Source organism: Rhinolophus sinicus, chromosome 1 (genome assembly GCF_057876585.1).
Source record: "Rhinolophus sinicus isolate RSI-liver-muscle chromosome 1, RSI-T2T, whole genome shotgun sequence".
NCBI lineage: Eukaryota > Metazoa > Chordata > Mammalia > Chiroptera > Rhinolophidae > Rhinolophus > Rhinolophus sinicus.
Window position 1 is genome coordinate 6931329 of NC_142501.1, and position 26291 is coordinate 6957619.

Genomic DNA, 26291 nt, shown 5'->3' on the forward strand with positions numbered 1-26291 from the left:
CGAGGGAATCTTCCGAGACCCCATCTGCATCAAACTTCCACTTACTCAGAAGCTGCTGGTATTGACCTATTGATGTCAGTTGCAAATGAGGGGTCCTCCTGGGAATGCTGGGCCCGGCCCCTCATCTCAGAACCACGCTCCCTAAGAGCAGGGCTGCCAAGGGCTGACACCACACACACTAATGACACGGCACGGGCTGATGCGTCAGGCCCTCAAGAGACACTCCCAGCACCTGAGGTCACAGAGATAAAGTAGAACCCAACCGGGAGGTGCCACCCCAGACATGTGGGACCCTGTCCCATCTCACGCCCCCACCCTGCCCAGATGGGACTCCCTGCCCCTTTCTCCTGATGTCCCCACACTGACTCACAGTTATGGTGACAGCTTTTACTGAAGATTCCTAGGTGATGGTCCCCTGATTATTTGAGACTGAGTACTGGACACATGCTACACACACACACACACACACACACACACACACACACACCTCTTCCTCTTCGTGTCAATCTCAACAACTGAAGTTGCTGCTGACCAGACAATTCAATTCCATTCCAAAAGGGAATTTTAGATCCTAAAGACGCTTCTTCCCTCATGGCTATGACAAGCCTGCGTCATCTAGGCTGTCCCCTCTCAACCCAAGGGGACACCCGGCGGGTGGAATGGATGCTTCTTGCCCATTTCACAAGGTTCTTGTGAGAGCCGAATGAATCATGCAGCCTGGGTATTTTGGGAACGAGAAGGGTGAGAAATCCAAAGAATATTTTGAGAAACACAAGCAATCAGCCCTCTGGGATGTTAAAACAGGTGATTAAGCCCCTGATTAAACATGGACAGGACAGAAAGGAGAACAGGAAGCATTCTCCCGTGAAAGACTTTAATACACGGTAAAGTTGTCTTCTGTAGACAAAGAACAATGGAAGGAGTAACACAGAGAAAATCAGTTTAGATGCATTCTTCACATCTTCCACATAGACTGAAAATAGAAATGGTTTATGAAGCAAATCGAATGTTGAGAAGACTGGCCAAAAATACAAATGAATGTTGACCAGATCTCTGGAGGAATGAGAAATTTCCAAGCTTTAACATCACTGAGGAGATTTTTATTTTCCCCTAAGGAAACGGAGCATGGATTTGAATATATAAAAACAACAACAAAATTCTTCTGTGCCTCCGAAAAAATTAGCAGCCGGGGGAAATAGACTGACAACTAAGTGAATGGTGAAGGGTTAATGTCAATAATCTATGAAAAAAACTGTATTCGTTTGTAAGAAAAGCTTTAAACCGACAAGTTTTTCTTTCTTTTTTTTTTTGCAACTTCATGAAATGACACCAAATTTCATCTGGAAAAAATAAACATGTGAGGCTAGCCAGGGAAATTCTAAAGAAAAACAAAAGTAAGGAGGGAGGACTGGCTTTACCATACATTAAAATATATTATCGAAATACAATAATGTTTAAAGTTTAGTACTGGAAAAGAGCTCAATGTTCAACCTAGTCCAAAGTACAGAAACCTATGGAGACATACATGGGACTTCAACCAGGAAAAAAATTAAAAAGGAGGCATTTCATACCAGAGGGAAGAGAAGTGTTAGTCAAAACATGGCATTGAGATAATGGGTAGGCGGCCATCCGGAAAAAATAAACTTGAATCCCTACCTCACCCCTTATAGCAAAATAAATTCCAGATGGGTCCAAGATTTAAAGAACAACAAAGAAAATTTTTGAATCATAAGAATTCATAAAGAAAACATAGGTGAAGTTCTTTATAATCCTGGAAAGGAAAAGATCTTTCTCAGCAGGAGACCCAGAAGCCATAATAAAATTCATTTGAGGAAATACATGAGTGAGAAGTCCAAAGATTATCTTTAAAAAGATGAGGGATAAGCCTTCGCTGGTATTAAAATACGTGATTGATGAAGAGCAGAGAAACAGTCTTTCCCACATAAAAATAACTCAAATGACAACAGGGTCTTCTCCAGCTAATGAACAGTGAATAAAGGAAACTGGGAGACTATGTTAGAAAAAATATGTTTAAACCTATTTTCACATATACTGAAGAAGAAATTATTTATAAAGTAAATTAAATCCTAGAAAGACAGGCCAAAAAATGTAAGTGAATGAATATTGACTAGCTCTCTGGAAGGGCAAGGACCTTCCAGGCTTTCAAATGATTGAGGAAATCAAAAAGGGGAAGAAAACTGATTCAACTATTTAAAAAAATATCTTCTGTATCAAAGTTTCAAAGTTAAAATTTTAAAATTTAAATTTCTAGGTAAAAAATATAAACAAAATCATAACAAAAGCTAAACAGAGATGGACGTTTCATAGGATTGATTGCTTTAATTTAGAAAATGCTCATACAAGTGAGAAAAAGGCACCTTATCTGAGCGCTTTCCCTCCTCCTGTGCTTTGTTCACCTGCAAATCTCCCACCCATCTCTAACGACTCCTTTGCACAACTGCCTGTGCCCTTGTACATAAACTACAGTGTGTCATCTGGTATAAGAATCAGAGGGCATAGGGTTAACAGGGAAAACTGACAAGCCTTCATCAAAGCTTTGTGGCTTGGTGAATCTCGAAGAAAAATGGGCAAAAGCTATATATGAAAAGGAAATTACCAGACAAAGAATTTAAAATGAACAATAACTGTTGAAAAAGTTCAACCTTACTCATAAAGAAATACAACTAAAAACGATTAGTTGTTCTTTAGTTACCTATGAAATTGGCCAAGATTTTAAAGTTTGAAAACCCCCAAGTTTATGGAGAGATTGCAGTCTCAAACGCAATTAGGGGAATAGAAATCGGTCTACTCCGCTCCTTTTAATGGCTGTACAATAAATACTCCATGGGTGAATGTAGCAAAATTGATTTCACCAGTCTCCATTGATAGACATTTAGAGTCACTGGTTCTTTTCTTCCCCCAGTATTAGGTATAAAACGCAGTATGTGAAGAACATTCATGTATATACATCTTTGTACACATGTGTGAATATATTTGTACAAACAATTCTTGGCAATGGAATTGCTTGGTGAATGGACTTTGGCATTAAAAGTTTTGATAGATATTGCCAAACTGTCTTTCCACAAGGTTACAGCAATTTATACTCTGACCAACTGTGTGTGAGAACACCTGTGTCCCTGTACCTTCTCCAGCACCAAGAATTATAACATTAATATAGTTTTGTTAAGTACGTTAAAAAATAAAAGAAAAATAAAAGAAAGACAAGGACAGGAATGGACAGGAATTACAAAATGTGGTACAAATGTAAGAAATTTTTCTTAGTTCTGCCTTTGCCATTTACCTGCCATGAGATCCTTGGCATATCCCCTCGCCATGCTCAGCCTCAGTTTCCCCATCTATAAAATAAGAGGAACAAATAACAAAGAGTGAGTGGGTCTTACATGTGAGTGCCCGGGGATGGCAGGGGCAGGTGAGAGGCAATCCCTGCCCACAATTCCCTCCCACACACCAGAGACAGTCACATCAGGGACTCCAGCATGGCCCAGCCCACACAGACAGGGCTGTGTCTCATCCCCCAGCTGTGGCTGAGGCAGGTCGGCAAGCCAGTTTCTACTCTGTCGGGAGAAGTGCTTGTTTGTCTGCCCAGGAGATAGGGTACGCCCCAGGGCTCCCGCTCACGGTGTCTTCAATATAAGCCATCTGGTCACAGCCCTTGTTCAAAGGCCATCGGTGGCTCCTCATGGCCTGCAGGAGCCATGCTAAAACCTTTGATTGATTCTGGCCTTGAGGCTCTAGGTTCCAGCCCCAACTCCTCTATGGAATGGCCAGACACACAGTCTCCACTTCGCACAAACTGAGCTTTGAACATACACTTTATCTGAGCGCTTTCCCTCCTCCTGTGCTTTGTTCACCGGCAAATCTCCCACCCATCTCTAACGACTCCTTTGCACAACTGTCTGTGTCCTTGTACATAATCTACAGTATGTCATCTGGTGTAAGAATCAAAGAGCGTAGGGTCAACAGGGAAAGCTGACGAGCCTTCATCAAAGCGTTCTGGCTTAGTGAATCTTAGAGAAAATATAAAAGCATGCATATTCAAAATAGGGCATAGTAAAATTACAGTCAAGTTTGGAGCTATACATATATATATATATATATATATATATATATATATATATATATATAATATATATCTCGGGCTGGGGAAGTCTGGAAGGAAATACAGTATATCAAAATGTCCTTATCTTCAAGAACCTTTATAATGATGTCATGGGTGACGATAATAGCTTAATTTACAACTTACATGTATGACTTTCATAATCAGAAAAACAACTGCTGGTTTTGGCACATTACTTAAATCACGAGAGATGGAGAACTATTTTCATGCAGTTAAAGGCAGGCTCTGGACACAAGTGGTTGAGGTCAGGTTCCCTACCCTCCCCCCACACATTCCATTGCTCTCCTGCCCTCTCTCCCACCACTACAGCCTCCCTGGAAACTGGGCTCAACCGCTGCCTGTATGCCCATGGTCAGAGGAACTCAGCTAGACCCCCACATCCCAAGAGGCCCCTCCCTTTGCCTGTCAAAGCTTCCACCCCTACCCCGGAAATCAAACCAGCCCTGACCTTGCTGTATGGTCCTGTGTGAATTTGGCCAAGTGACTCCTTCCTCTGTGCCTCAGTTTCCCCATCTGTAAAATGGCCTTCACAGTAGTACCCACCTCCTTTGTAAACAAGTGTGAGACTGAAACGAGTGAAGAAGAGGGCTGAACCCGAGGTCTGGCACGTAGTAGGTGCTCAATAAACAGATGCTATGGTCATAGCAATTATTACTATTTGTTGGACGATGTTCAAAGGGGACAGACAGGCAGTCCCCTCAAATAAGTACTTATTTAGGAGTCCTCTGGACAGAGGCCCAGAAAACCAGAATGTTAAAAGGATAAATAGAGTCTCCAAGAGCTGGGCAGTCTGGGCCTGCGGGGGAGGGGACTCGGCGCAGAGAAGGGTTTAAGCCTCGAACAATGGGCGCCGTCTGAACTAACCAGGGCCGCTTCTTTGAGTCGTGAGAAGAGCTATTTTCTTGTTTAAAGCCTTAAAGAGCTATTAAGTTGGGCAAATCACTGGTAAAACAGCTGGAAACCTAAGTAGCAATTTAAACAGCGCATTGCCCTTCCCTCGCGGGTGGAATGCGAGCCGCCGCAGGCTTGTCTCGGGCCCTACATTGTCTGGACTAAGCGGATTGAGCGGGTCCTCTCCGCAGGCTCTGAATGCAGCCCGAGCTTTATTTAGCAAATCCACGATTTCTCCCTACCCCCTCCTCCTCTGCTTCTTTTTTTTAAGTGAGCCGACGGAACTCTAATTTCCCCCCTTTTCTCTCCGAGCCCCCTTGAATCGGCCCATTCTTTCATTCTGTGAACTAATGAAGGCCTTGCAGAGTCCCTGCTCAGGAATGGGCCCGTAAATAAAACGTGTTTCATTGATCAACTTCAAAAAGGCTTCAGCGGGATGGGGGTGGGGGTGGGAGTGGGGGTGCGGGGAGGGGGGAGGGTCTCCGGGCCGCGGGGTGGGGGTACCGCGGGGGAGTGGAGCGCATGCGGAGGCTGCGCCCGGCTCCGAGTGACAGCGCCGCGCTGGAGGAGGGGGCCGCGCACAAAGTCTGTTTCTGTCCCTGCCATCGTTTGTTTGTTTTGTGGCTAGCGATTCTGCAGGCGCCGGGGCCAGCCAGCCTGAAGCCCCGCCATTCACCCGCAGTGGATGGAAAGGAGGGCGGGGCCGCTTTAAATGTTTTATTTTATTTTTTCTTAATCTCCCCACAAATAAAAATTTGAGCCAACCAAACAGAGCTCTGGCCTTAGAGCAATGCCTCCAGGGAAACGTGGCCTTCAGCTCCAAGTTTCCACTGACATCCGTTCCAGCAACTTCCCCAGGCCCTGAGAGCCCCCAGAGGCGGCGGAGGCGTAAGGGAACCAGACAGGGTCACAGCGCAACGGCCCACCGGGTGGGAGTCTGCAGTGTGAGCGAGGAGGTAGTGTAGCCCAAGGACAGTTGAATCCCTGCCTTCAACAATATTTAGTGAGCACCTACTATGTGCCAGGTGCCTCAACTGCTTAACTGTATTTTCATGGATTTTTTTAAATTACAAAAACAGTGAATGCCAGTTGCAAGAACAGTTCCATGGCACACTACCGGTACATAGGAAAAAAGTCAAAGTTCCCGCAGGGGACCACCAATCACTCGCCCTGGAGGAAACCACTGTTGACATTAAGATGTGTCACCTTTTGAGACTTTCTTTATACAAATACACACACAAGCGCAAAGCCTGGCCTGCAGGCATCGCTTAGTAAGTCTCTTTCTAAATGAAGTGAATCCTCCTGCACGTCTGGTGGGCACCAGTACAACTGAACAGTCCTTTTTTTTTCTCTAACAACTTTGGGGGGTCCATCACAGCCTCGGGCAGGGCTTACTTAACCTTTCTTGGACTCTGTTTCTCCGTCTGCAAAACGGAGGATCTGAGACTCCTGATCTCAACCTTTGACCATGAGGCTCAAACAAGATGATGGGTGTGAAGAAGTCTGTAAACTGGAAGGTACTGCACAAACGCCCATTGTCACTGTCACCGTGACCTGACCTGTGAGACTCGTTATCAAAGAACGCGGCTGACCTTGGGGGCAGGGCCGGAGAGCCCAAGACCCTTGGTCAAGCTGTCTCGGGGCCAGTCTGCTTTACTCCCCTAACATTCCTGGGAGACAGGGTGTCAGGCAAGAATGGCATAATGGCTCATTGTGCATGGAGAGCTGCCTGCTTGGTAGCCTGTAGCCTGGCGTGGGCGGCTGGGGGCAGACCTTTATCACAGTCACACAGCTCCTCCTCCTTTGTGTTGGGGACATTCTTGGAGTTGAATGAGACTAGGCCTGAGACCGGACAGGGAGAAAACGGCAGGCATCTTCCATGCAAATGGCAGACCGGGGCAAGGCCCCAGAGGATGGGAAAGCTGTGGTCTCTAGGCCAAGAGCCCCTGACTTCTTGCTCCATCCTGAGACCCACCCAGGGATGTCGCTGACCAGCATTATAGCCTCCTGATTGTGTACCCGTGCTGTCGCCAATTAGCCTGGGAGAAAATGTTTGAGCGGATTCCAGGCTGATGTCTGCACTGCCACACCTATCCTCAGTGCGTACTCTGCCAGGCCAGCTGCTGGGCACTGGCGGCAGAAGGAAGGAAAGGGGACTAGTGACCCTCTGATTCATTCACGGGGTCCCTGCTCTACACCTCATATCAAGGCTCCTGCCCTGTCTGCAGCCATGAAGCACTTGCCTGGCTTCCTGATGGTCCTGTGTGGGTCTTGGGTTTTGAGGGTTGCTTGCAGCTCAGGCAGGTAGCACTCTTGAGCAGGTAGCCCTGGGAAGAGTGCCAGGTAGTGACCCCAAAGGGCACAAGAGATGGAGAGGGCTCGACAGGTTCAAGAGATACTTAGGAGGTGAAATTGACAAAACATGGTAACACCTTTCTGAGAAGCAATCTGGCAATAGATATAAAGAGACGAAAACTGTTGATCCCCTTCCACCCTGTTGTTCCACTTCCACAGATGTATTTCATAGCAACGATCAAAGATGTGCATAAAGATTTCGGTGCAAGGATGTCCCACTCAGTGTTGTTTATAACAGCAAAAGATTAGAATCAGCTTAGACTGGTCAAATAAATTTATTGTGAATCCCTGCAATGGAATACTACCTAGCTAATTTTTAGAAATCACATTTTAAAAAGAAGACTTAACGCTTATTAATTGGAATGAAGTGAGAGCAAACAGGTTGCAACGCTGTACTCATATGTGTTGAATGGAGCTTGAAAAGCATGCTGAGCAAAAGAAGTCAGACGAGAGAATACATCATTATGCACGACTGCATTCCTATAAAGTTCTAGAACAAGCAAAACGCATTCATGGTCAAAGACATCAGACCAGTGATTGCCTGAGTCAGGGGGTTGGGGCAGGTGGAAATTTGGGGAGTACCGTAAATGTTCTCTTCCTTGATTGTGGTAGAAATTACACAGGTGTGTGCGTTTTGTCAAAACTCACGGGATGGTGCAGCAACTGTGGAAAACAGTACAGCAGATTTACCACATGATTCAACAATTCCACTTCTAGGTATACAGCCAAAAGAATTGAAATCAGGAACTCGAACCAATATTTGTCCATCCATGTTCATAACTGCATTATTCACAATAGTCAAAAGGGGGAAACAACCTAAATGTCCATCCACAGATGAATAGATAAATGAAATGTGGTATATACATGGAATAAAATATCAGCCAACCCTAAAAAGGAATACAATTCTGATACATATTACAACTTTGATGAACCTTGAAAAGATTATGTGAAGTGAAATAAGCCAGACACAAAAGGGCCAATATTGTATGATTCCACTTACATGAGGTACCAAATTTTTAGAGACAGAAAGTAGAATGATGGTTGCCAGAGACTGGAGAGAGAGGAGGGGAGAATGACAAGTTATTATTTAATGGGCACAGAGTTTCAGTTTGAGATGATGAAAAACTTCTAGAAATGGATGGTGTTCATGGTTGTACAACAACGTGAATGTACTTAATGCCACTGAATTGTACATTTAAAAAATGGTTAAAATGGTAATTTTACGTTATGCATATTTTACCACAATTTTTTAAACTTGTTAAAAACCTCATCAACTATCCACGTAAAATGATATATTTTATGGTATGTGAATTATGCCTCTAAAAAGATAATTTAAATAAAATTAAAAAACAAAAACACAGAGGTCAGAAAAATATGATGTCATGTGTAACACGATCTTAATTTTAATTTTGTAAATGTATATACCGTGTTTCCCCGAAAATAAGACCTAGCCGAACCATCAGCTCTAATGCATCTTTTGGAGCAAAAATTAAGATAAGACCCGGTCTTATTTTACTATAAGACCGAGATAAGACCGGGTCTAATATAATATAATATAATACCAGGTCTTATATTAATTTTTGCTCCAAAAGATGCATTAGAGCTCATGGTTCGGCTAGGTCTTATTTTCGGGGAAATGTGGTATTCATAGAAAAAAGATGGGAAGGAAATATAGCCGAAATACGTCTTTTCTATGCTGCGCAGATATAACTGTTTTTTTGAGGGGGGAGGTTCATTTTTGTGTGCAGGTGTCCTTGCACACATCAGCATTTGCAGGACATGGTGAGTGCACACTTGTCCCTGCACTCTAAGCACACCCCACAGCCCCACCCTCCCACCCCCTAGGACCCCACAATGCCGTTTAAGTTTGCAGGCAACACAGGTCGTCCTGGTTCAGGGGACTTGCAACAGGCTCCATTAAAAAGAGAAAAGTTCCAAATCCACTCTATGACTCTGAGACAAACTTCCCACCATTCTCCCGCCCCACCCCACCCCATCCTGGCACAGTGGCTCCTTTAGATATTCAGGTCCTAATACAAGCATCAGCTCCTAGGAGACACCTTGGCAGATGACCCCCCACCTACAGTGCCCCCACCCCACTGTTAGCTGCATCCCACCTCCCTGTGTCAGTTCTCTGCACAGCCCTTGTCATCCCCTTAGGCTTTTCTTGTTTCTTGCTGTCTGCCTCCCCCCAATGGACCGTGAGCTCCATGAGGGCAGCGATCCAGTCTTGCCCGCCCACTGCTGTGTCTTCCACACCTAGAGCAGTGCCTGGCACAAGGCAGATGCTCAATAAATATCCTTTGAAGGAATGGCCCACCTTCACCCAGCACATTATAAGTGTGATCTGATGAGGCTCTCACGCCCACTCTGTGAGGAAGGCATTCTTAGCTTGGTTTTATCAGTGAAGATACTGAGTCACAGAGAGGTAGAGTGGGTTGCCCAAGGTCACACAGCAAGTAAGTAGCAGAGCATCGATTCAAGTCCTGATCTGCCAAACCCCTACTCTTTCCTTCCACCCCTCCATTGAACATCTAAGACTGTAGCACAGAGGGAGAATCAAGGAACCCTGGACAGGAAATCAGGAGCCCACAGATCTTTCACATCCTGATTCTTGTTGGCTGGGTGACCAAGGGCAACACTTTTCATTCATTCATTCATTCATTCATTCATCATTCATTCATTTCTGGTTCTGCTATGTGACGTTGAGGAAGTCATTTAACCTCTGTGTACCACATTCCATACCTGTAAATGAGGATAATACCGTGTTTCCCCAAAAATAAGACCCAGCCGGACCTTCAGCTCTAATGCGTCTTTTGGAGCAAAAATTAATATAAGACCGGGTCTTATTTTACTATAATACGTGTAAGACCCGGTCTAATATAATATAATATAATACCGGGTCTCATATTAATTTTTGCTCCAAAAGACCCATTAGAGCTGATTGTCCGGCTAGGTCTTATTTTCAGGGCAACACGGTAGTGCTTACTTCATCTGGCGGTTGTGGGACTACATGAGTTAATACATGTACAGTGTTTAGAACAAGGTCTGGCACATCTTGTTCGTCGGTGGTGTCATTTCATGGAAACACCCCCCAACTCTGCCCATTGATCAAACAGGACTATTTTGGCTGCAAGTGACAGAAACCAGCATAACTATCTTAAGAGCGGAAAGATGATTCAACGAGAGCCTCAAACACTGTCAGGTCCCTCCCTTTCCATCTGCTCTCCTCTACTCTCTCTCTCTGCTTTTTCCCTCCCCATCTCTTTCCTCAACTTCTGACTCATGGACCTATTCTCTTGGACCAGCTGTGCACACTGTGGTAGATCCACAATTCCAGGCAGCTCTGGATACCCCCATCCTTACTGCTTCATGCCCACAAAGGGAAGAAGACGCACCCCATAACCCCACTTAGAGAATCCCAGGGAAGGCATCTAATTGGTTTGGCTGAGTCACATGTTCTTGTCTGGACCAATTATATGGCCAGGGACATAGGATAGAAGGAGTGGCCCAGCTAGAGCCACCCATTTACCACGGAGGCCTTGGGTTGAGGTCTGGAAGGGAGACTACCATAAGTGACCAGGAAGTCTAATTAACCTGTACATCTCAACATCTTGACCTAAGTGGAAGACAGATCTACTAACCAGTAAGTTCCAGGTTTCAAAGCTGAACCAGTGCCCATGATAGGGGATCATGCAGGGCCAAAGGGCCCCAGGTGACCCACTCTGGGTACCTGAGAATGGCAGTCCTGCTGGCTGGCCCACAGGATAGAGGTGGCTGCGAGAATGTGGGCAGCTGAATTCATGCCCCAAGATCCTGAGCAGGGGGAGGGCTCTGAGGATAGGGCACCTGAGCTGAGCCTTGAATCGGTGCCTGCCAGGCACATGGGATGGGAAGGGCATTGCAAGAGGAGGGAATTCCTGTCAATGTGTCTGTGAACTTGCAGCAGAAGTCAATTTTACAAGCACACCCTGAGGTGATGGGTGGACACTTGCCTGGTGAAAAGCTAAGCTCCACACAAACTTGGTATAAAGGAGGGCCTTCTCAGTGTCCCCGTGTCTCTTCTGCCTCCTCGGTCCGGGGGATATGGGGGTGTGCCTAAGTGTCTCATCACTCCCCACTTTCCACTTCTACACAATCCTGACCAGTACCCTAAAGTGAAATTTCGTCATTCCAGATGGAAAAAGAATTTTGGACCCATTAGCAAGATGAGAAAACATAAAACTGGGTAGCACCCAAAATCAACCACATGAATTGTGAACTGTTACAACTTTTCTGGCCACTGTGCAAAAACCGCTTTTCTCAATATCAAAACCATAAAAGTAAGGCATTACACGAGGCGCTCCCAAATGCACTTTGAGCCTTACGGGGGGGGGGGGGGGTTATTAACAAGTGATGATTAAGAGTGCGTCTTCAGTAGTCACGCAGACCTGGGTTCAAATAGCCACCTCTGCCATTTGCTAGCTCTGTCCTTGTCCCAGGCAAGTGGCCTAAGTCTCTGTTGTTTTTTTCAGGGTAGGGGGGTGGTTTCTACCTGTCAGAATTAAATGATGCAATGCACAGGACATCGGAGCACAGTCCTGGACACACAGGGACACTCGACACAGGTAACTATGCTATACTTCGGAGAGGAGGCAGGGGAAGGTCAGAATACACTGAGTGCTGAAACTCAGGTGGGTCATTTCAGAGGACTCTGGACCGTGAGTGGGAAATATCCAGGCTCCTGGGGACCGAGATCCTCATTTGACAGGCGGGAGCCTGAGCCAAGAACCCGGTTTTGTGGGGCCCAGGTTCACCAAGGGATTGCAAAAAAGACTACCCTCGAGGGTCTAAAGACGTGTGCAACACAAAGAGATAGCATTACAAAAGTTCATTTTTAATAAGGATGACAAAAGCCTGTAAAGTCATCGAGATTGAGGCTTAACATCTCTATAATGACATTTTATGCTTGCAGAGAACAGTATTTTCTCAGAGAACTTTCACAACTCTTATTAATCAAGAGAATTATTCCTGAGGAAATAATTTTTTTTTTAAGTCAGGTGTGCTTACATTGAGGCCTGGGGTCAGCAGGCTGAGTGGAGGGCGGCAAAGGCTCTGTACACACACCAGGCGCGCGCACCTGGAAGGAAGGGAGAGGCAGGCGCTCACCTCTTCCTCTCCCCTGCCCTCTTCCTCAGACCTCTGTGAAGTGTCACCAGGGGGAGCCAAAGGGCCCAGGAGGATAGCACACTGGCCGTGCTGGGCGGCCCAGCTTCCCCACAGGGCACAGAGGATGGAGGTAGCCAGAGAAGGTGGGCAGCGATTCACTTCCCAAGGCCCCATCAAACACCAAAGAATCTATCCACTCCCTGGAGCAACATGAATTCTCAACGAAGTGATGTCTGTCTTGTTTCTTGTCCGTTCATTCACTCATTCTTTCAACCATCATTTCTTAGGCCTCATCTGGGAGCTGTGGCCCCAGATGTGGATCAGCTATGAGCCCCACCTTCGGAAACCCCTAGTCTGGGAGGAGACAGACATAAAACCCAGGGTAAGCTGGATGCTGACTAGGAAGTGCTGGGCTCTGTGGGAGCCCCAGGGGGCCCTACACCCTGTTTGGGGACAGGGCTTGGGGCGTGGGCAGAAGAGGAGCAGTGAGTCTTATGAAGAAAGACACGAGGGGTATCCCTGGCAGAGGGAAGCATTCTGGCAAAGCCTCAGCAGTGTGAAAGTGGGGTGTCTCTGGGACCCCCTTTACCAGTGGTTTAGCGAGGATGGGGCTGACCACTGGGGAGGACACAGAGTGCCTTGTGACGGGGAGCCATGTAGTGTTCCCTCCCAAAGTGACTGTCCAATTCATCCCTGTGCCTGCACTCTCCCAGCTCAGTCTCAAGACGTTGCAAGACGCCCCTTGGTAGAGTCCCAGCATGCCCCCAGGTACCCCACTAGCCCATCCCACCAGCACAGACACCACAGTCTCTCTGAGCAGCCCTCCATGGTGTCATCGTCACACGTGGCAGTGCTTTACAGTTTATGAGGTACTTCCAGAACATTCACTCCTTGGTCCTCACCTTCTCCCGTGGACCTTGGCACATTCTCTTGTCCATCAGGAAAATTGCCTCCTTACACCTCGTGCCCAATTCTAAGGGCATGTGCCCTGGGAAGCCTCCCTGGCTGCCACCAGAGCAGAAGTGACCACCTCTTTCTCTGCCACGTCCTTTTGTGCATTCGTAGGGGGCTTACAAGTGTGTCTCCTCTCCACCTCCCTCCACCCCCGATTCCGTAACTCCTCTACACAGATCACGATCTCCTTTTGGAAGGAACCACCTTTTCCATCTGCACATCTTTAAAGCAGGCAGGCTGTGGACTAGAACTTGGTATGAGTGAGAGCTGCCCCCCACCCCCACCCCGCTGCAGGGGTCCACATTCTAACAGGCCATCACCCTGCCTCCACTGCTTCCTTGATTTGTGGGAACAGAGCCTGGAAGAAAGTCCCTGCTGCCATCAAGCTCCAGGGAAGGGGTGGGGGTCCCTGGAGAACAGGCATGTTAAAGGACATTGTTTCTAGTTGGTTAAAGTCCCCTGAAAGGACCTTCTCCCCCTCCAAACTCACACTTCTTGCCCTGTTACCTAATGCACAAGACAACATGTGGTTCTGGGGGAGCTTTCTTCCCCCAAAACCCAAAGCCACAAAATCCGGATGAGGACAAAATAAAGCCTGATAATGGAGTCTCCGAAATTAAGCCACCAGCCAGGAACAACTGTGCAGAAGGAAATGTCTGGAGTGATGGGGGAGGGTAAGGCTTACTGGAGGCAAAAAGCAGCACTTCCTTCCCTTCTGATTTCTAGACAGCGAGGCTGGCCCTTTATGGTCCCCCCATATGGGGGACACTTTCCCTCGGCCATCAAGCCAGTGCCACAGCTGTTTATGATGCAAAGTCACATTGGGACACAGATTTAACTTTCCAGGGCTGTAGAGATGGGCTGCAGAAGGTTGTGTGAGGGTCTGTGCAGGAGCGTGTGAGTGTGTGTGTCAAACGTGTCAGTGAGAGGGTGCATGTTTGAGCCTATATGAAGTGTGTGACTGTGAGTGTGTGAGAACCTGAGCCTGCATGTCTGTGTGTGTGTGTGTGTGTGTGTGTGTGTGTGTGTGTGTGTGTGTACATGTTGGGGGCAGGGAAGGAAGCTGGTGTGGAGAGGGAAATTGGGCACAGACTGGTGCAAGCGTAGTGGACAAAAAGAGGAAAGTCTTCTCTTTGAGTCAGGCCCCAAGAGCAGGGTAAGAAAAAAGGAGCTCTTATTGGTGGTTGTCAAGGAGATGGGCCTTGGGGTTTGCTGAACTTTCTTCCCTTAAAGCGTCCAGACTCCGGCTGAGAGGGGCCATTTATTTCCAGGCACGCCTCACGGGTGGGGGTCTCTGATCCAGGCCCCAAAGGCCATCAGGCATCAGGTGTAGATCCCAGGCCAGGCCAGAGCAGTTCTTGGGTCCAACGACCTCAGCGGTGATGCTCCTCCTGCCCCCAACCCACTACCCAGCCCTGGTGTGTCACTGGGGCGCCCCGGGGGCGTCGCATTCTCAGGGCATCAAACTGCTGACAGGTCACCGCCTGCCCCCGCGCACCGCCCCCCCCCCCCCGCGCCCCCGCAGATGGGCTGCGCCGGCCGCCGTCCAGACTGACCGCAAAGTGGTATTGTCCGACACCGAGCTTTCCCCATGTCCCTTCCAGACGTGGATTTTGCGGCTGTCCTTTAACAAGCACACTTATGGACCGCTGTCCTTCGGAGAGTGGTAAAAATTTCATTTGTTTTGAATGTAAATTTTTAAACTGATCTTCACGATGTTTTCCTGTCTGGCTACTTTGCCACTGCATTGCCAGCACGTGGCACACAGTAGGTGCTCAATAAACATTAAACATTTACCAAATGGATAAATGTACAATCCTGCTTTGCGCGTTTGCGTTTCTTGTACTACAAATGGATGCCGCCGGGTCTTTCTCGACCTATGAGAGCCAGCAGGCAGGCCCTCTCCTCACCCCTGAGTGTGTGTGCATGCTGGGCGTGGGGGATGCTTCCCCCGGAGGGGCGGCCTGGGGGGGAGAAGGGCTCAGGGGGCAGCATCAGCTTCCGAAAAATCCCCAGCCTAGCGGAGACAGTGCACCCCACAGCCGAGCTCGCCACCCCGGGCCCCCACCCCCCACCTGCCATCCGCCCCGAGGCGGGGTGGCCCGGACACTCATGCCCCGCCCCTCCCCCCCAACGCCCCCCCCACCACGCCCGACAGCGGGAGTCCATTGGCGGTGGTTGGCTGCACCCCGCCCCGACGGCCATGAGCCAATGAACGCGCGGCTGTCAGCTCGTCAGCGGTGCCGGCTCGGTGGCTGGGAGCCCCAGCGGTGGTGGAGAAACCAGCAGTGAGGAGCGCTCACCGAGCGGCCGGTCGGGGGAACCCCCGTGCCCCGCTCCTCCCCACTCCCGGCCCGACCAGGGCGCAGCGAGCATGGGCGCAGCGGCCGTGCGCTGGCACTTGTGTGTGCTGCTGGCCCTGGGCGCGCACGGGCGGCTGGCGGGGGGCAGCGGGCTCCCAGGTAAGCCCGGACCCTGTGTGCTGTGGGCCGTGGGTACCGGGTGGTGGCCGAGGGGTCCTGGGCTACCCCCCCAACCCCTCGCCGTCTGGAGGGCCGTAGCCCTTGTTCTGTGCCCTGTCCCGCCTCTTTGCAAAGTAACTTTTGGGATCCGCGTGGGGCGCCCCCTCCCCGAAGCCCGGGTGGCTCCGGACTCTCGGAGCCGGACAGGCCCGCAGCAGGGGCGGGGTGGGCTGAGGCCCCGGGGAAGGAGGAGTTCGAGGGCGAGAGGAAGAAAGAAAGCGCGACTGCTGGCCGAGGCGGGTGCCGGTTTGCACCAAGGGTGAGAGGGAGTGGAGACCCCAGAATCGGTCGGGCGCTCCCCCAGGGGAGAGAGGGGCGCTGGTGGAAGAAGGCTCAGAGAGGAGAGACAGGGAGGGTGTGACCGAGGGGAAAGGACACAGAGAGAAAGGGGTGGTAGATGGAGGGACAGATGGACAGAAAAGAAGGCACTGAGGGAACACAAAAGGACACAGGAAGAAACCCAGAGAGACAGGCATGAAGAGCAGAGAAGATACCCGAAGACCCAGCGGGGAGAAGAAGAGACCAAGGGAGGGAGGAGGCAAGCAGACAGCAGGAGAGAAACACAGATCAAAAGAGGGAGAGTGGGGGACGGACTAAAGGACAGGAAGGCAGAGGTGAGAGGCAGAGAGCAGGACTGGGGGTGCAGCCAGTGGGGAGGGAGCAAAACAGAGGGAAAGAGAAGGATGGTAATGGCTGGAAAGCGATGGACAGATGGACAGTCAGGTGGGGGGGGGGGGGAGACGAACAGTCCCAGAGGGACGGAGATGGATGGCAACCAAAGGGAGAGGAGACCAGACATGGGACATGATCCGAGGGGAGGCCCAGGAGAGGAAAGGAAGCCTGAGACAATCAAGGGGGTGCCAGGCATCTGGCCTGGCTTGAGACCGGCAGGAGAGGTGAGATGGGGGCTCCCGGGGATTTCACAGAGAGCCTTGAACCCCTGCCCCTTCCCCTCCTGCCCGCCTGGTTGTCTGGAAGGGGCTCTCCCGCAAAGCTGAAGTCCAGTCTCTCCTCCCGCCTTTCTGTCCCTGGTGGGGGGAAGTCAGGGGAGGGTCCTGCCTGCCCCTGCTGTTCTCTGTGGCTTTCTCTGGGCATCCCCTGGCTGCCGCACTGGGCTCCCTGAGGTCTGTATTTGGCCATGGGAGTCTATTCCTGGGAGTCACACCCTGAGTGAGGATGCCAGGCCATTTCAACTATTCCACGGTGGGAGCTGAGCGGGGTTTTCACGCCCCCCACCCAAGCTGGGCCCTGCTGTCCATAGCACCACTTGGTTCTGGCTGTCTCCCTCTCCCAGGCTTTGGGGCCCTTCAGCCCTGCTTGGTGGTTCCTGTATGTGCCTCTCTTCACCTCTCTGTCTCTCCTGTATGTCTGTGTCTGTGTCCACCCACAATCCCCACCCTATGGGAGACTTGCGCTGTGAAACAAACAAAAGTCCAAGCCTGTGGTGGGAGGGTTAGGCTGCCCTGCAGAGGAAGCACCCAACCCAGGCCAGGGAGCATGGCCAGAGGGCCTCATCGGAACAAATGGCCTGTGGCTTCTCTCCCTGTCCTCCAATTTACCTGCCCTCTCCCCAGCCCCCACCTAAAGACATATTTAAAAGGTGTTTTAAAAGGTGCCTCCACTGCCCTTGGGCTAACACTCATTCATTTCCATCCTGATGAGGACACCTACCTAGGTGGGAAATTGGGGGTAGGGGACGCAAGGGGCGCCAAGCCCTAGACAGTTTCCCTCCCCTCATTCCTGTGCACTGACCCTTGGGAAGTGGGAAGAGCCGGATCCGTGGCCCATTTCCCCTGCTGGTCTTTTCTCCAAAGTGGCCCCAGTCCTTCCCCCTGGAAGGCTGCAGACTGGCCCTCTCTGGCCTCTGTCTTCCTGCCTTTGAGTCTGTGCCACCCCTGACAGGGGTCCCTCTGTCATCATTTCCCCAGAAGGGGATGTTCTGCTGGCCCCTGGTCACCCGATGGCCCCCACTCCACCTTCCTTTGGACAGCTGTAGAGGGTGGTCTGCTGACCTGAGCAGATACAACCACCCTGACAATGATGCCACCTGCTGTCTGTGTGTCCGTGGGTACATGTGCATGCGTGCGTGTGTGCGTGCGCCTCAGGGAGGTGCTCCTGTGTTTCTTTCTTGATGCCTTCTTCCTTTGGGGGACTAGGGCGAGAGACGAGGAGTCCCAGAAGGAGCAGTGCTTCTCTTAGAGCGGCTCCCCTGTGCACACTGAGCGCCCTGATGCCAGCCAGGGGAGAAATTCAGAGTGGACGTTCTTGAGGACCAGGCTAGAGAGAGGCTGGAAGGCATGAAGAGAGGAGGGCTTTCCAGAACGTCCCCAGGCTTGCCCCTGGGTGACAGTGGCTGCAGACAGTTCCTTGTGCTGCTCTTCTGGGTCCTTCTGTCTGTCTGTCATCCATCTGTATGTCTGTCATCCATCTGTATGTCTGTCACTCATAGCTACCAGTAGCTAGAGTAACCTGGCATGTAGACAAGCTCTGGATCTGAGCTCCAGTCTCTGCCACTGATGAGCTACCGATCTACAACAGGATTCCCTGGGCCTCAGTTTCCCCATCTGCAACCTATTTTATAGCTAAGATTCTTCGGGCTCTGCTATCCTGTGCTCCGAGGGTCCTCTCCCTGTCTGAGCTGTGTGTGTGTGTGTGTGTGCGTGTGTGTGTGTGTGTGTGCACGTGCATTGGGGTGTATGCACAGATACACAAGTCTATTTTGCATTGTTTTGCCCACAGCTGTTCCAGACTGAAGGTGTATATGTGTTGGAAGTGGGAGGTGGGGAGTGCCAGGACCCTCAAAACCTACAATGAACTTGACTTTGGGAGTTGGAATATGAGAACCATTTTCTTACCTAGGAAAGAAGATGGAGAGAGCAGAGCTATGCATGAGCCAGTTAACCCAATTGAGGGTATGGCTCTACTGCTGGGACACACCAGGCTGGGGACATGGAAGACACATGAAGGATCCTGTATTTCCATAGCCTAGGGACTGGGTGGGGCCCCATGTTCAGATCGCCTGCATGAGCCTCCTGGCTTGGCCTCTGCTCATTGCTCCCTGCTAGCCTCAGTTTCCCCATCTGTAACCCAAAGGGGATGGGTCTGAATTTCTTCAAGGATCCTTCTGGCTCTAAATTCTAGAATAAGGGGAGTGGAGGGGAGTTGAAGCGATTGATGCTTGTGGGGAGAGCAAGACACGCAGAGAGAGGCTTTTTCTCACTGTGCTCCAAAGCCTCAGTCTCCTCATCTTTTTAGTGGGCATAATAGATGGACTTAATGGGTTGTTGTGAGAACAGTGAGACCCAGCATTTTGGTTGTCATGTGACAGCTATTACTGTTACTTACCAGTGATCAATGAGAGGGCGGAAGCCGGAAGGAGCTCCCTGCCTGACCCTTGCTGCCTCCTTCCCAGGCCACGCCTCACCAGTGTTTCCCCACCCCCACCCCCACAGGGGCAGTCGACGTGGATGAGTGCTCCGAGGGCACCGATGACTGTCACATTGATGCCATCTGCCAGAACACGCCCAAGTCCTACAAATGCCTCTGCAAGCCAGGCTACAAGGGGGAAGGCAGGCAGTGTGAAGGTGAGCCCAGCCCAGCCTCCTGGCCAGACCCTGCGGCTGCCCACCCCATGGAAAGCCGGCAGAGGCTAAGCCTCCTGTGCTGCCCCTTCTCCCCGACCGCCATGAGTGCCACAGCACAGGCCTCTCTCAGCCTTGGGAGGGAGGCTGTGGGCTTCCTGGGAGCCTGGGTTGCTTTCCTGGGGTTGGAGTCCTGGGGTGCCTAACTCTCCCTGGGTTTGAAAGTTTTGTTGTTTTTTTTAAGAAATTGAGATGAAGCTTTCAATGATATATTTGTCCATCTGTCCCTGACTGGATTGTGTGGGGTAAAGGCTTGGTGTGACTTTCTCAAGGTCCCTAACCAAATCTGAAACCACCCTGTGTGGCCTGCAGCTTCTAAAGGACATGCCCAGTAGCCAGCCATGGCGTTTGTGGGGCTGGCTCAGGTACAAGAGCTTGGGCAGAGACCCCTGGATTTGTGCTTTCTCTCCAGCCTTCCTTCTCTCTACCTGGGGTCTGTCTCTCCGGGCTTGCTTCCCTGCACCTGGGGTGTTGGTTTGACCATCTGGCACGGGAAACTGCCCCATGGCAGGCTGAAAGTCAGAGAAAGAAGAGCAGCCTCGGCTGTCTCTGGAGCCAGGTCTCTCCAAACCAGACAGAACCTAGGAGAGTATTTTTCCAGGAGCGTCTGTGTGGTCTTTCTGACACTGCAGGTCTGGGGCAGGGCCTTGAACTACCTAGCACATGACTGATACGCACCCTGGGTGAGAAGCATCAATCCAAATCTTCCCCATCTGTCCCCACTTTATAAATGAAAACTGAAGCTCAAAGAGAAGAAGCATCTTCTGCAAGGTCCCAGGTATCCCAATGGCATGGCCAGTACTCACACCTGGTTCTCCTAATTTCCACTCCAAGGCTCTCTAACATCTCATTTTCTTCTCCCTGAACCCTGCCCCTTACTTTTTCAAAGTGTGAGATTTGTGTTAGGAAAGCAACACAAGAGAACTAGATGGGTGCCTGTTCCTTCTGTGTAATGCTTCATGGAAGCTGGAGTTGTGTAGGAGAAGCTGTGACACCTCCTTGGGACGCTGACATTGTTTATCCATCTCATTTGTTGGGCATCTACTTAAGGCTGAGTGCTGGGCAGAGGACATCGACCTGGAGCGTGCCTGGTTTGGCCACATGCTGGCTTTGCTTGGGGCCCAGAAGCCTGAGGGGGAGCTGGCGCCTACCCACAGACCTCTGGAAGGAGGCCAGGCGGGAGGCAGATAGAGCAGGATGTCAGCAAGAAGCCTGGTGGCACGGGCTTGCCCGGCTGCTGGCAAGGCCGGGAAGTTAGCTCGGTGGTTCCAAGTGGCACATGTGTGGCCCTGTATGGCCGTTTTCTGACCCTCTGCTCCCCACTCCAGGCCCAGTGCTATGGCAAGGGAGGGCTGAGGGCGACCCGTCTCCAGCAGTTTAAGCCACTGACCTAGCCCAGCTCCTAGCTCCCCTCCTGCCGGCCCCTGTCCAGGGGGCCCACGCTTTGTCTCCTACCTGGCTCCCTGACGTCCTTCGGAGTCCAGCATTAGCTCTCCACTCTGTTGAGCCCAGGTTGGGAGTCCCACCGCTGGCTCACGAGGCCTGATGTCCTTGGTGTGAGAATGTGAGAGGAAGAGACTTGTGACTGTGCTTCTGGAACTTCCAGGGGCCTCCCTGGCCCTCCAGCCTGGCTCCATCCTCTGCCCCTCACCTCCTGAAACACTGAATAGCACTTGTGCCCTGGCCACACGTATATACGCTAGGCCATTCCATATTTCTGAGCCCAGCTCAGGTTTTCCTCCTGCCTGGAGCTCCTTTTCTACCATCTGTGTTCTGGCTAATTCCTAATCATGCTTTAGATTTGCCTCCTCTGGGAGGCCTTCATGGATACCTCCACCCGTTCCCACAAACACACGCACAGCTGCGGGAAGTACCTACTCTGCTCCCAGAAGCCCCTGCGCCACCCTCCATCATAGCACTTCTGTCTGCGTTGTAAGAACAGGTCTTGCTCCCCTAGTAAACTGTGAGCTCATTTATTGAGGGTCTGCCACGGGCTCAGTGTTGGGGCCACCATACTGAAGCTGTCAAACCCGGGCTCCCAGTGAGCTCCTGTCATGTTTGTCCCCGTGTCCCCAGCTCCTGGGGCAGGCCTGGCTCGAGCAGAGGTGTGCAGGAAATGTTTAGTCTCAGTTGGCTTTCTTTTGCCCTGACTAGAGTTCACATGAGATGAGGTGCCTGTAAGATGCCCGCAGAGGGGATGTGAGGGTAGCGTGGAGTGTTGAGTGCTGGCTCCGTGAGGGCTTATTCTTGCCATGGTGTCGTGTTGACCCTATCTCATGAGAGAAGGCAGCGGGGACAGGCCTGGCCCTGGGTTGCCACCCCGGTGGGAAACTTTGGGTAGTCTTTCCCTCTTGAGCCTGTTTCCCCTTTGGTTATATGGACCCAAAATACCCCCCACTGCAGTTCATTCTGAGGATCAAATGAAATGCAGTTCTGGGGACTGGGACCTGCCAACCACACTGCCTGGCACACAGAAGGCGCTCAGCATGCAGTATGCACTCACAATACAGATGATGGGACCATGACCGTCATTGTCATTGTCACCATCACCTGTCCTCACAGTGGCTTAAAGCTCAAATGACATGAATGGTGAAGACATTTGGAAAAAAGCACTCTGTGCGGCACACCTCAGAGGTGATGATTCTGGGGTCACCTGGTCCCCCTCTCAAGGAGCTTAGCATCTGGGTCGAGCTGCAGGAGCTGAAATTATGTTCTCAATGGAAATTCTTAATGACCAGGTGAGGGTTGTGTAAGTCAGCACCTGGTGAGTTGCCATATTAACAGTATGGAAAATAACCGTCAGGAACCAAGAGGAGGATGCCGTTTGGCCACTCGCTCCAGAGTGAGTGCCGTGGCCGCTGTAGGTGGCCACTGCCTGCCCCCCATGTAACGCCAGCAGAGGCTGAGCTCCAATTCCCCCCACCACACCATCCCCCGACCTCCGTGAGTACTGGTCTGGGTTCTGGGGATCTGAGTGGGAGGTGGGGAGTGCCAGGACCCTCCAAACCTACAATGAACTTGAGTTAGAATATGAGAACCATTTTCTTGCACTGAGATTTTCTCATCCCTGGGGACCCACTGACAGTCGCCAGTCAAAATCGATGGAGCCTGCTGGGGTGTTCACCGAAGGGCCATCAGATCCCCCCACGGGCTTCCCTAGGACGACCATGCAGAGACTTCTGGAGGCTTTGAAAGCTGGAGGGGCTGGCAGGCCACATGTAGTGGTGGCCTGAGGGAGCGTGGAGATCACCCAGAGGCTCACTTCTTGGTTTACAGATGGGGAAAGGGAGGCCTGGGAGGGCAGCGGTCTTCCTGGTTTTGGAACTAGAGCCCAGCTTTGGTGGGCCCGTTCCTCCACACTGCTTTTCTGCAGGTGGCTATTGCCATCTCGGCCCTGTGTTCTGAGGACAGGGAATGAATCTATCTAGTTGAGCACAATGGTTAAAGCAGGGAGCAGACTGCTAGGGTTCACATCCTGCCTGGGTAGCTTGGACAAGCTACTTAACTTGTGTTTGTCTGTGAAATAGAGATAATAGAAGTACCTACTTCATAGAGACAGTGTGAGGAATAAATGAGTCAGTGTATATACAGCATTTGAGCACAGCCTGGCACATAGGACACACTAGGTAAGCATTAGCTGCTGTTACCATGGTGACGATGATGGCATGGATGGTGATGGTGATGTTGATAGTGGTCGTGATGCTGACGATGAGGGTGAAGGTCTCGATGATGGTAATGATGGTGGCATTGATGACATCACTGGCAATGATCATCATGTTGCTATTGACGATATCACGATAATATTGATGACCATAATATTCATTGTATGAAAGTGGGTGTGGCTTTGTCTTTTTCCATCAATTCCCTGGATCTGAAATGGCTGGGAAATGTGGTTATCTGGTTCATTGACGATTCAGATAAATCCTAGGCATGTAAACATATCCCTATGGAGACTTACAGACATGTACGCCATTCACAGATGACCATCTACCAAGAATGTACAATGAAAATTGCAAGTGACAGAAAACTTTCCTTGGTTCCACGAAACCTACTCCAGGGATAGCAAATCCACTGCCACCTCCCCTACAGCAGACATCAATAATCCATCACCACACCCTCCAGACAGCCACTTCCACTTTGGATGAAACCCGTTTTTCCCTCCATGGACCCCTTTGTCTGCAGGTCCGGGCTGGCATGGGGTTGGAGTTTTGGGGGACACGAACACCCTGTCCTAAGACCTCGTAGACTTTGCTGGTTACTGTGATGGGCACAGAGGATGAGTTCTCCGCACAGATGCCTGGAGAACGTGGCTCCCACGGTCTCCCTAGTTGTTGTTCACAGGAAATGGACCCAGCGTGTGGGAAGTGGGAAACCCTGTGTGGGCTGACTGAGCCTCTTATGCCCTTAACTGTGTCACCTTGGAACCCCTGCTGGTTGTGAAAACCCCTTCAGCAAAGCCAGCACTGGAGACAGCCCACTCCCCATTCCAGGCACAGTTTCTGACCACATTGTCAAGGCCACGTGCTGTGTGGCCCGTGCACGTGGTGATTGGGCCTCCACCTGTACAGCCACTTCATCTCCGGGGGCAGCCTGGGGCCCATGTGGTCAGCTTAACACTGGCAGGGGTCTTGCTGTAGCCAGACTGAGGTGCCTTAGACTTGGGAAAGCTCTGAGCAAGGCTGAGGCTGAATCAGTGTCTTCTTGAGGATTCACACCTTGACAGAATCTGAGGTCACTTGGAGGAAGTGAACTCATTGATGTACACATGTGGAAGGAACTTTAAACGGTGTCCCGGGCAGGCCCCATGTTTTACAGATGACCACCCCTGCTTGTTGCCTTCCCCAGACCCATGCACATCTCTGTTTTGGTCCATGTCACCCTGCATGTATGTTTTCCTGTGTCTCCTCCTGGAATGTGGACCCCTCATGGGTAGGGTCTGTGATCTATTCAGCTCCGATCCCTGGGTCCCAGGACTGGCACAGGGCCTGGAAGGCATCTGTTGAGTGAAAGCGTGGATGGTTGGGTCCCAATGGTAACCTCCTCCAGGAAGCCATCCCTGCTGCTCCAGACCAGTGAGCTGTCTGTCACCTGTGAGCATTCCTCTTTCAGAGCGCCCGTCCCAACTGGGTTGCGATGATCTATGTGACTTTACTCAGGGCTGGGCCCAGACCTATTGTCGGTGGACAGTGAGTGACTGTTATCAATTCTGGGGATATCAGGAAAGGCCTCCCAGAGCTTCTCAACCTCTGAAAGTTTTACAGATGAGGAAACTGAGGCCTGAGAAGGGAAGGGACTAGCCCAAGGATATCTGGTGTGGACCAGCGGCAGAGTTAGGTTGGGGAATTGGGCCCAAGGAAGTCAGCCTCTAGCCAGATCTCCCAGCTGAGAAGTGACAGGACCTGGATTCCAACCCCAGTCAGCCACGGGGTCCCAGCAGGAGGCCAGGCCCCCATCAGCCTTTCTGAACAAAGCGGGAGGAGTTCCTTAGCTCTGGAGTCTTAGAGGGGGCAGCAGAAACCCTCTCCTGTGTTCACACTTCTTGCTGCCACCAGCTCCTCTGAACCAGGCCTTGTGACTGTGAGGGGCTCGAAGTACATCAGCCATCGTTTAACTTAGAGACCACATCCCTCGGGCTTAGCCCAGCACTCAGCTAACCACTTTGAGCTGCTGTCATCCTCTATCCGACTCTCCCTAATCACATACCACCATCACTGTCTGTCTTCCAGTTCTTCAAACTCACCAGCTCCTTCCTACCCCAGGGCCTTTGCATAGTCTGTTTCTCCTGTCCTTCTTCATTTAGCCAAGCCTATGCATGTCCAGCTCACCAGACCCCTTGTGCTTGAGTCTTTAGGGAGTTGCCAGGGCCAGCCCTGCACTGGCCTCCTGGTCTGAATTAGTTGGGTCTGTTTGTGCTAATTCTGCCGGGGGCAGCCTGGGGGTGAGGAGGGGGCATTTCATTCCCTTTAAATGCTCAACTCATTTAACCTTAATTGCTTTGTTTTCATAGACATTGGCTAAGGAAAAGGACCAAATTATAGCTTGAATTGGGTCTTACTAATCTTAATTAAAAGCTCTAGTTTATAATCAGGACCAGGCCCCAAACGAGGAGCAAATGCCCTCAAATGGCTTGTTTAAATAACTAAGACCCTCTGGATAATCACTGTTTAGTCTGAACCAGCAGCGCACAGCACCCCTTCCGCACAGCACCCCTTCTATGTGTACTTAATTTTTTAGACCATTTAGTCAAGTGGTTTATTCCACTTGCAAGTCCCAACTCGGTCCTGTTCCAAAATGCTATAATTAAAACTCTTGGGGGCCGGCCCGGTGGCTCAGGCGGTTAGAGCTCCGTGCTCCTAACTCCGAAGGCTGCCGGTTCGATTCCCACATGGGCCAGTGGGCTCTCAACCACAAGGTTGCCAGTTCAATTCCTCGAGTCCCGCAAGGGATGGTGGGCTCTGCCCCCTGCAACTAAGATTGAACACGGCACCTTGAGCTGAGCTGCCTCCCGGATGGCTCAGTTGGTTGGAGCGCGGGCTCTCAACCACAAGGTTGCCAGTTCAATTCCTCGACTCCCGCAAGGGATGGTGGGCAGCGCCCCCTGCAACTAAAATTGAACACGGCACCTTGAGCTGAGCTGCCGCT

At 50.7% G+C, this 26291-nt stretch overlaps 1 protein-coding gene across 3 annotated transcripts in view; it reads left to right on the top strand.

The window, feature by feature from the left end:
• Nucleotides 1-15729: 15729 nt before the first annotated feature.
• Nucleotides 15730-26291, top strand: part of SCUBE1 (signal peptide, CUB domain and EGF like domain containing 1) — a 129427-nt gene continuing 118865 nt past the window's right edge. For all 3 annotated transcript variants that reach the window (XM_019715035.3, XM_019715037.3, XM_074326508.2), the window contains exons 1-2: nt 15730-15948; nt 19461-19592. In XM_019715035.3, the coding sequence (XP_019570594.2) occupies nt 15861-15948; nt 19461-19592 (220 nt within the window). In that variant the 5' untranslated portion in view covers nt 15730-15860. The remainder of the gene's footprint in view (nt 15949-19460; nt 19593-26291) is intronic.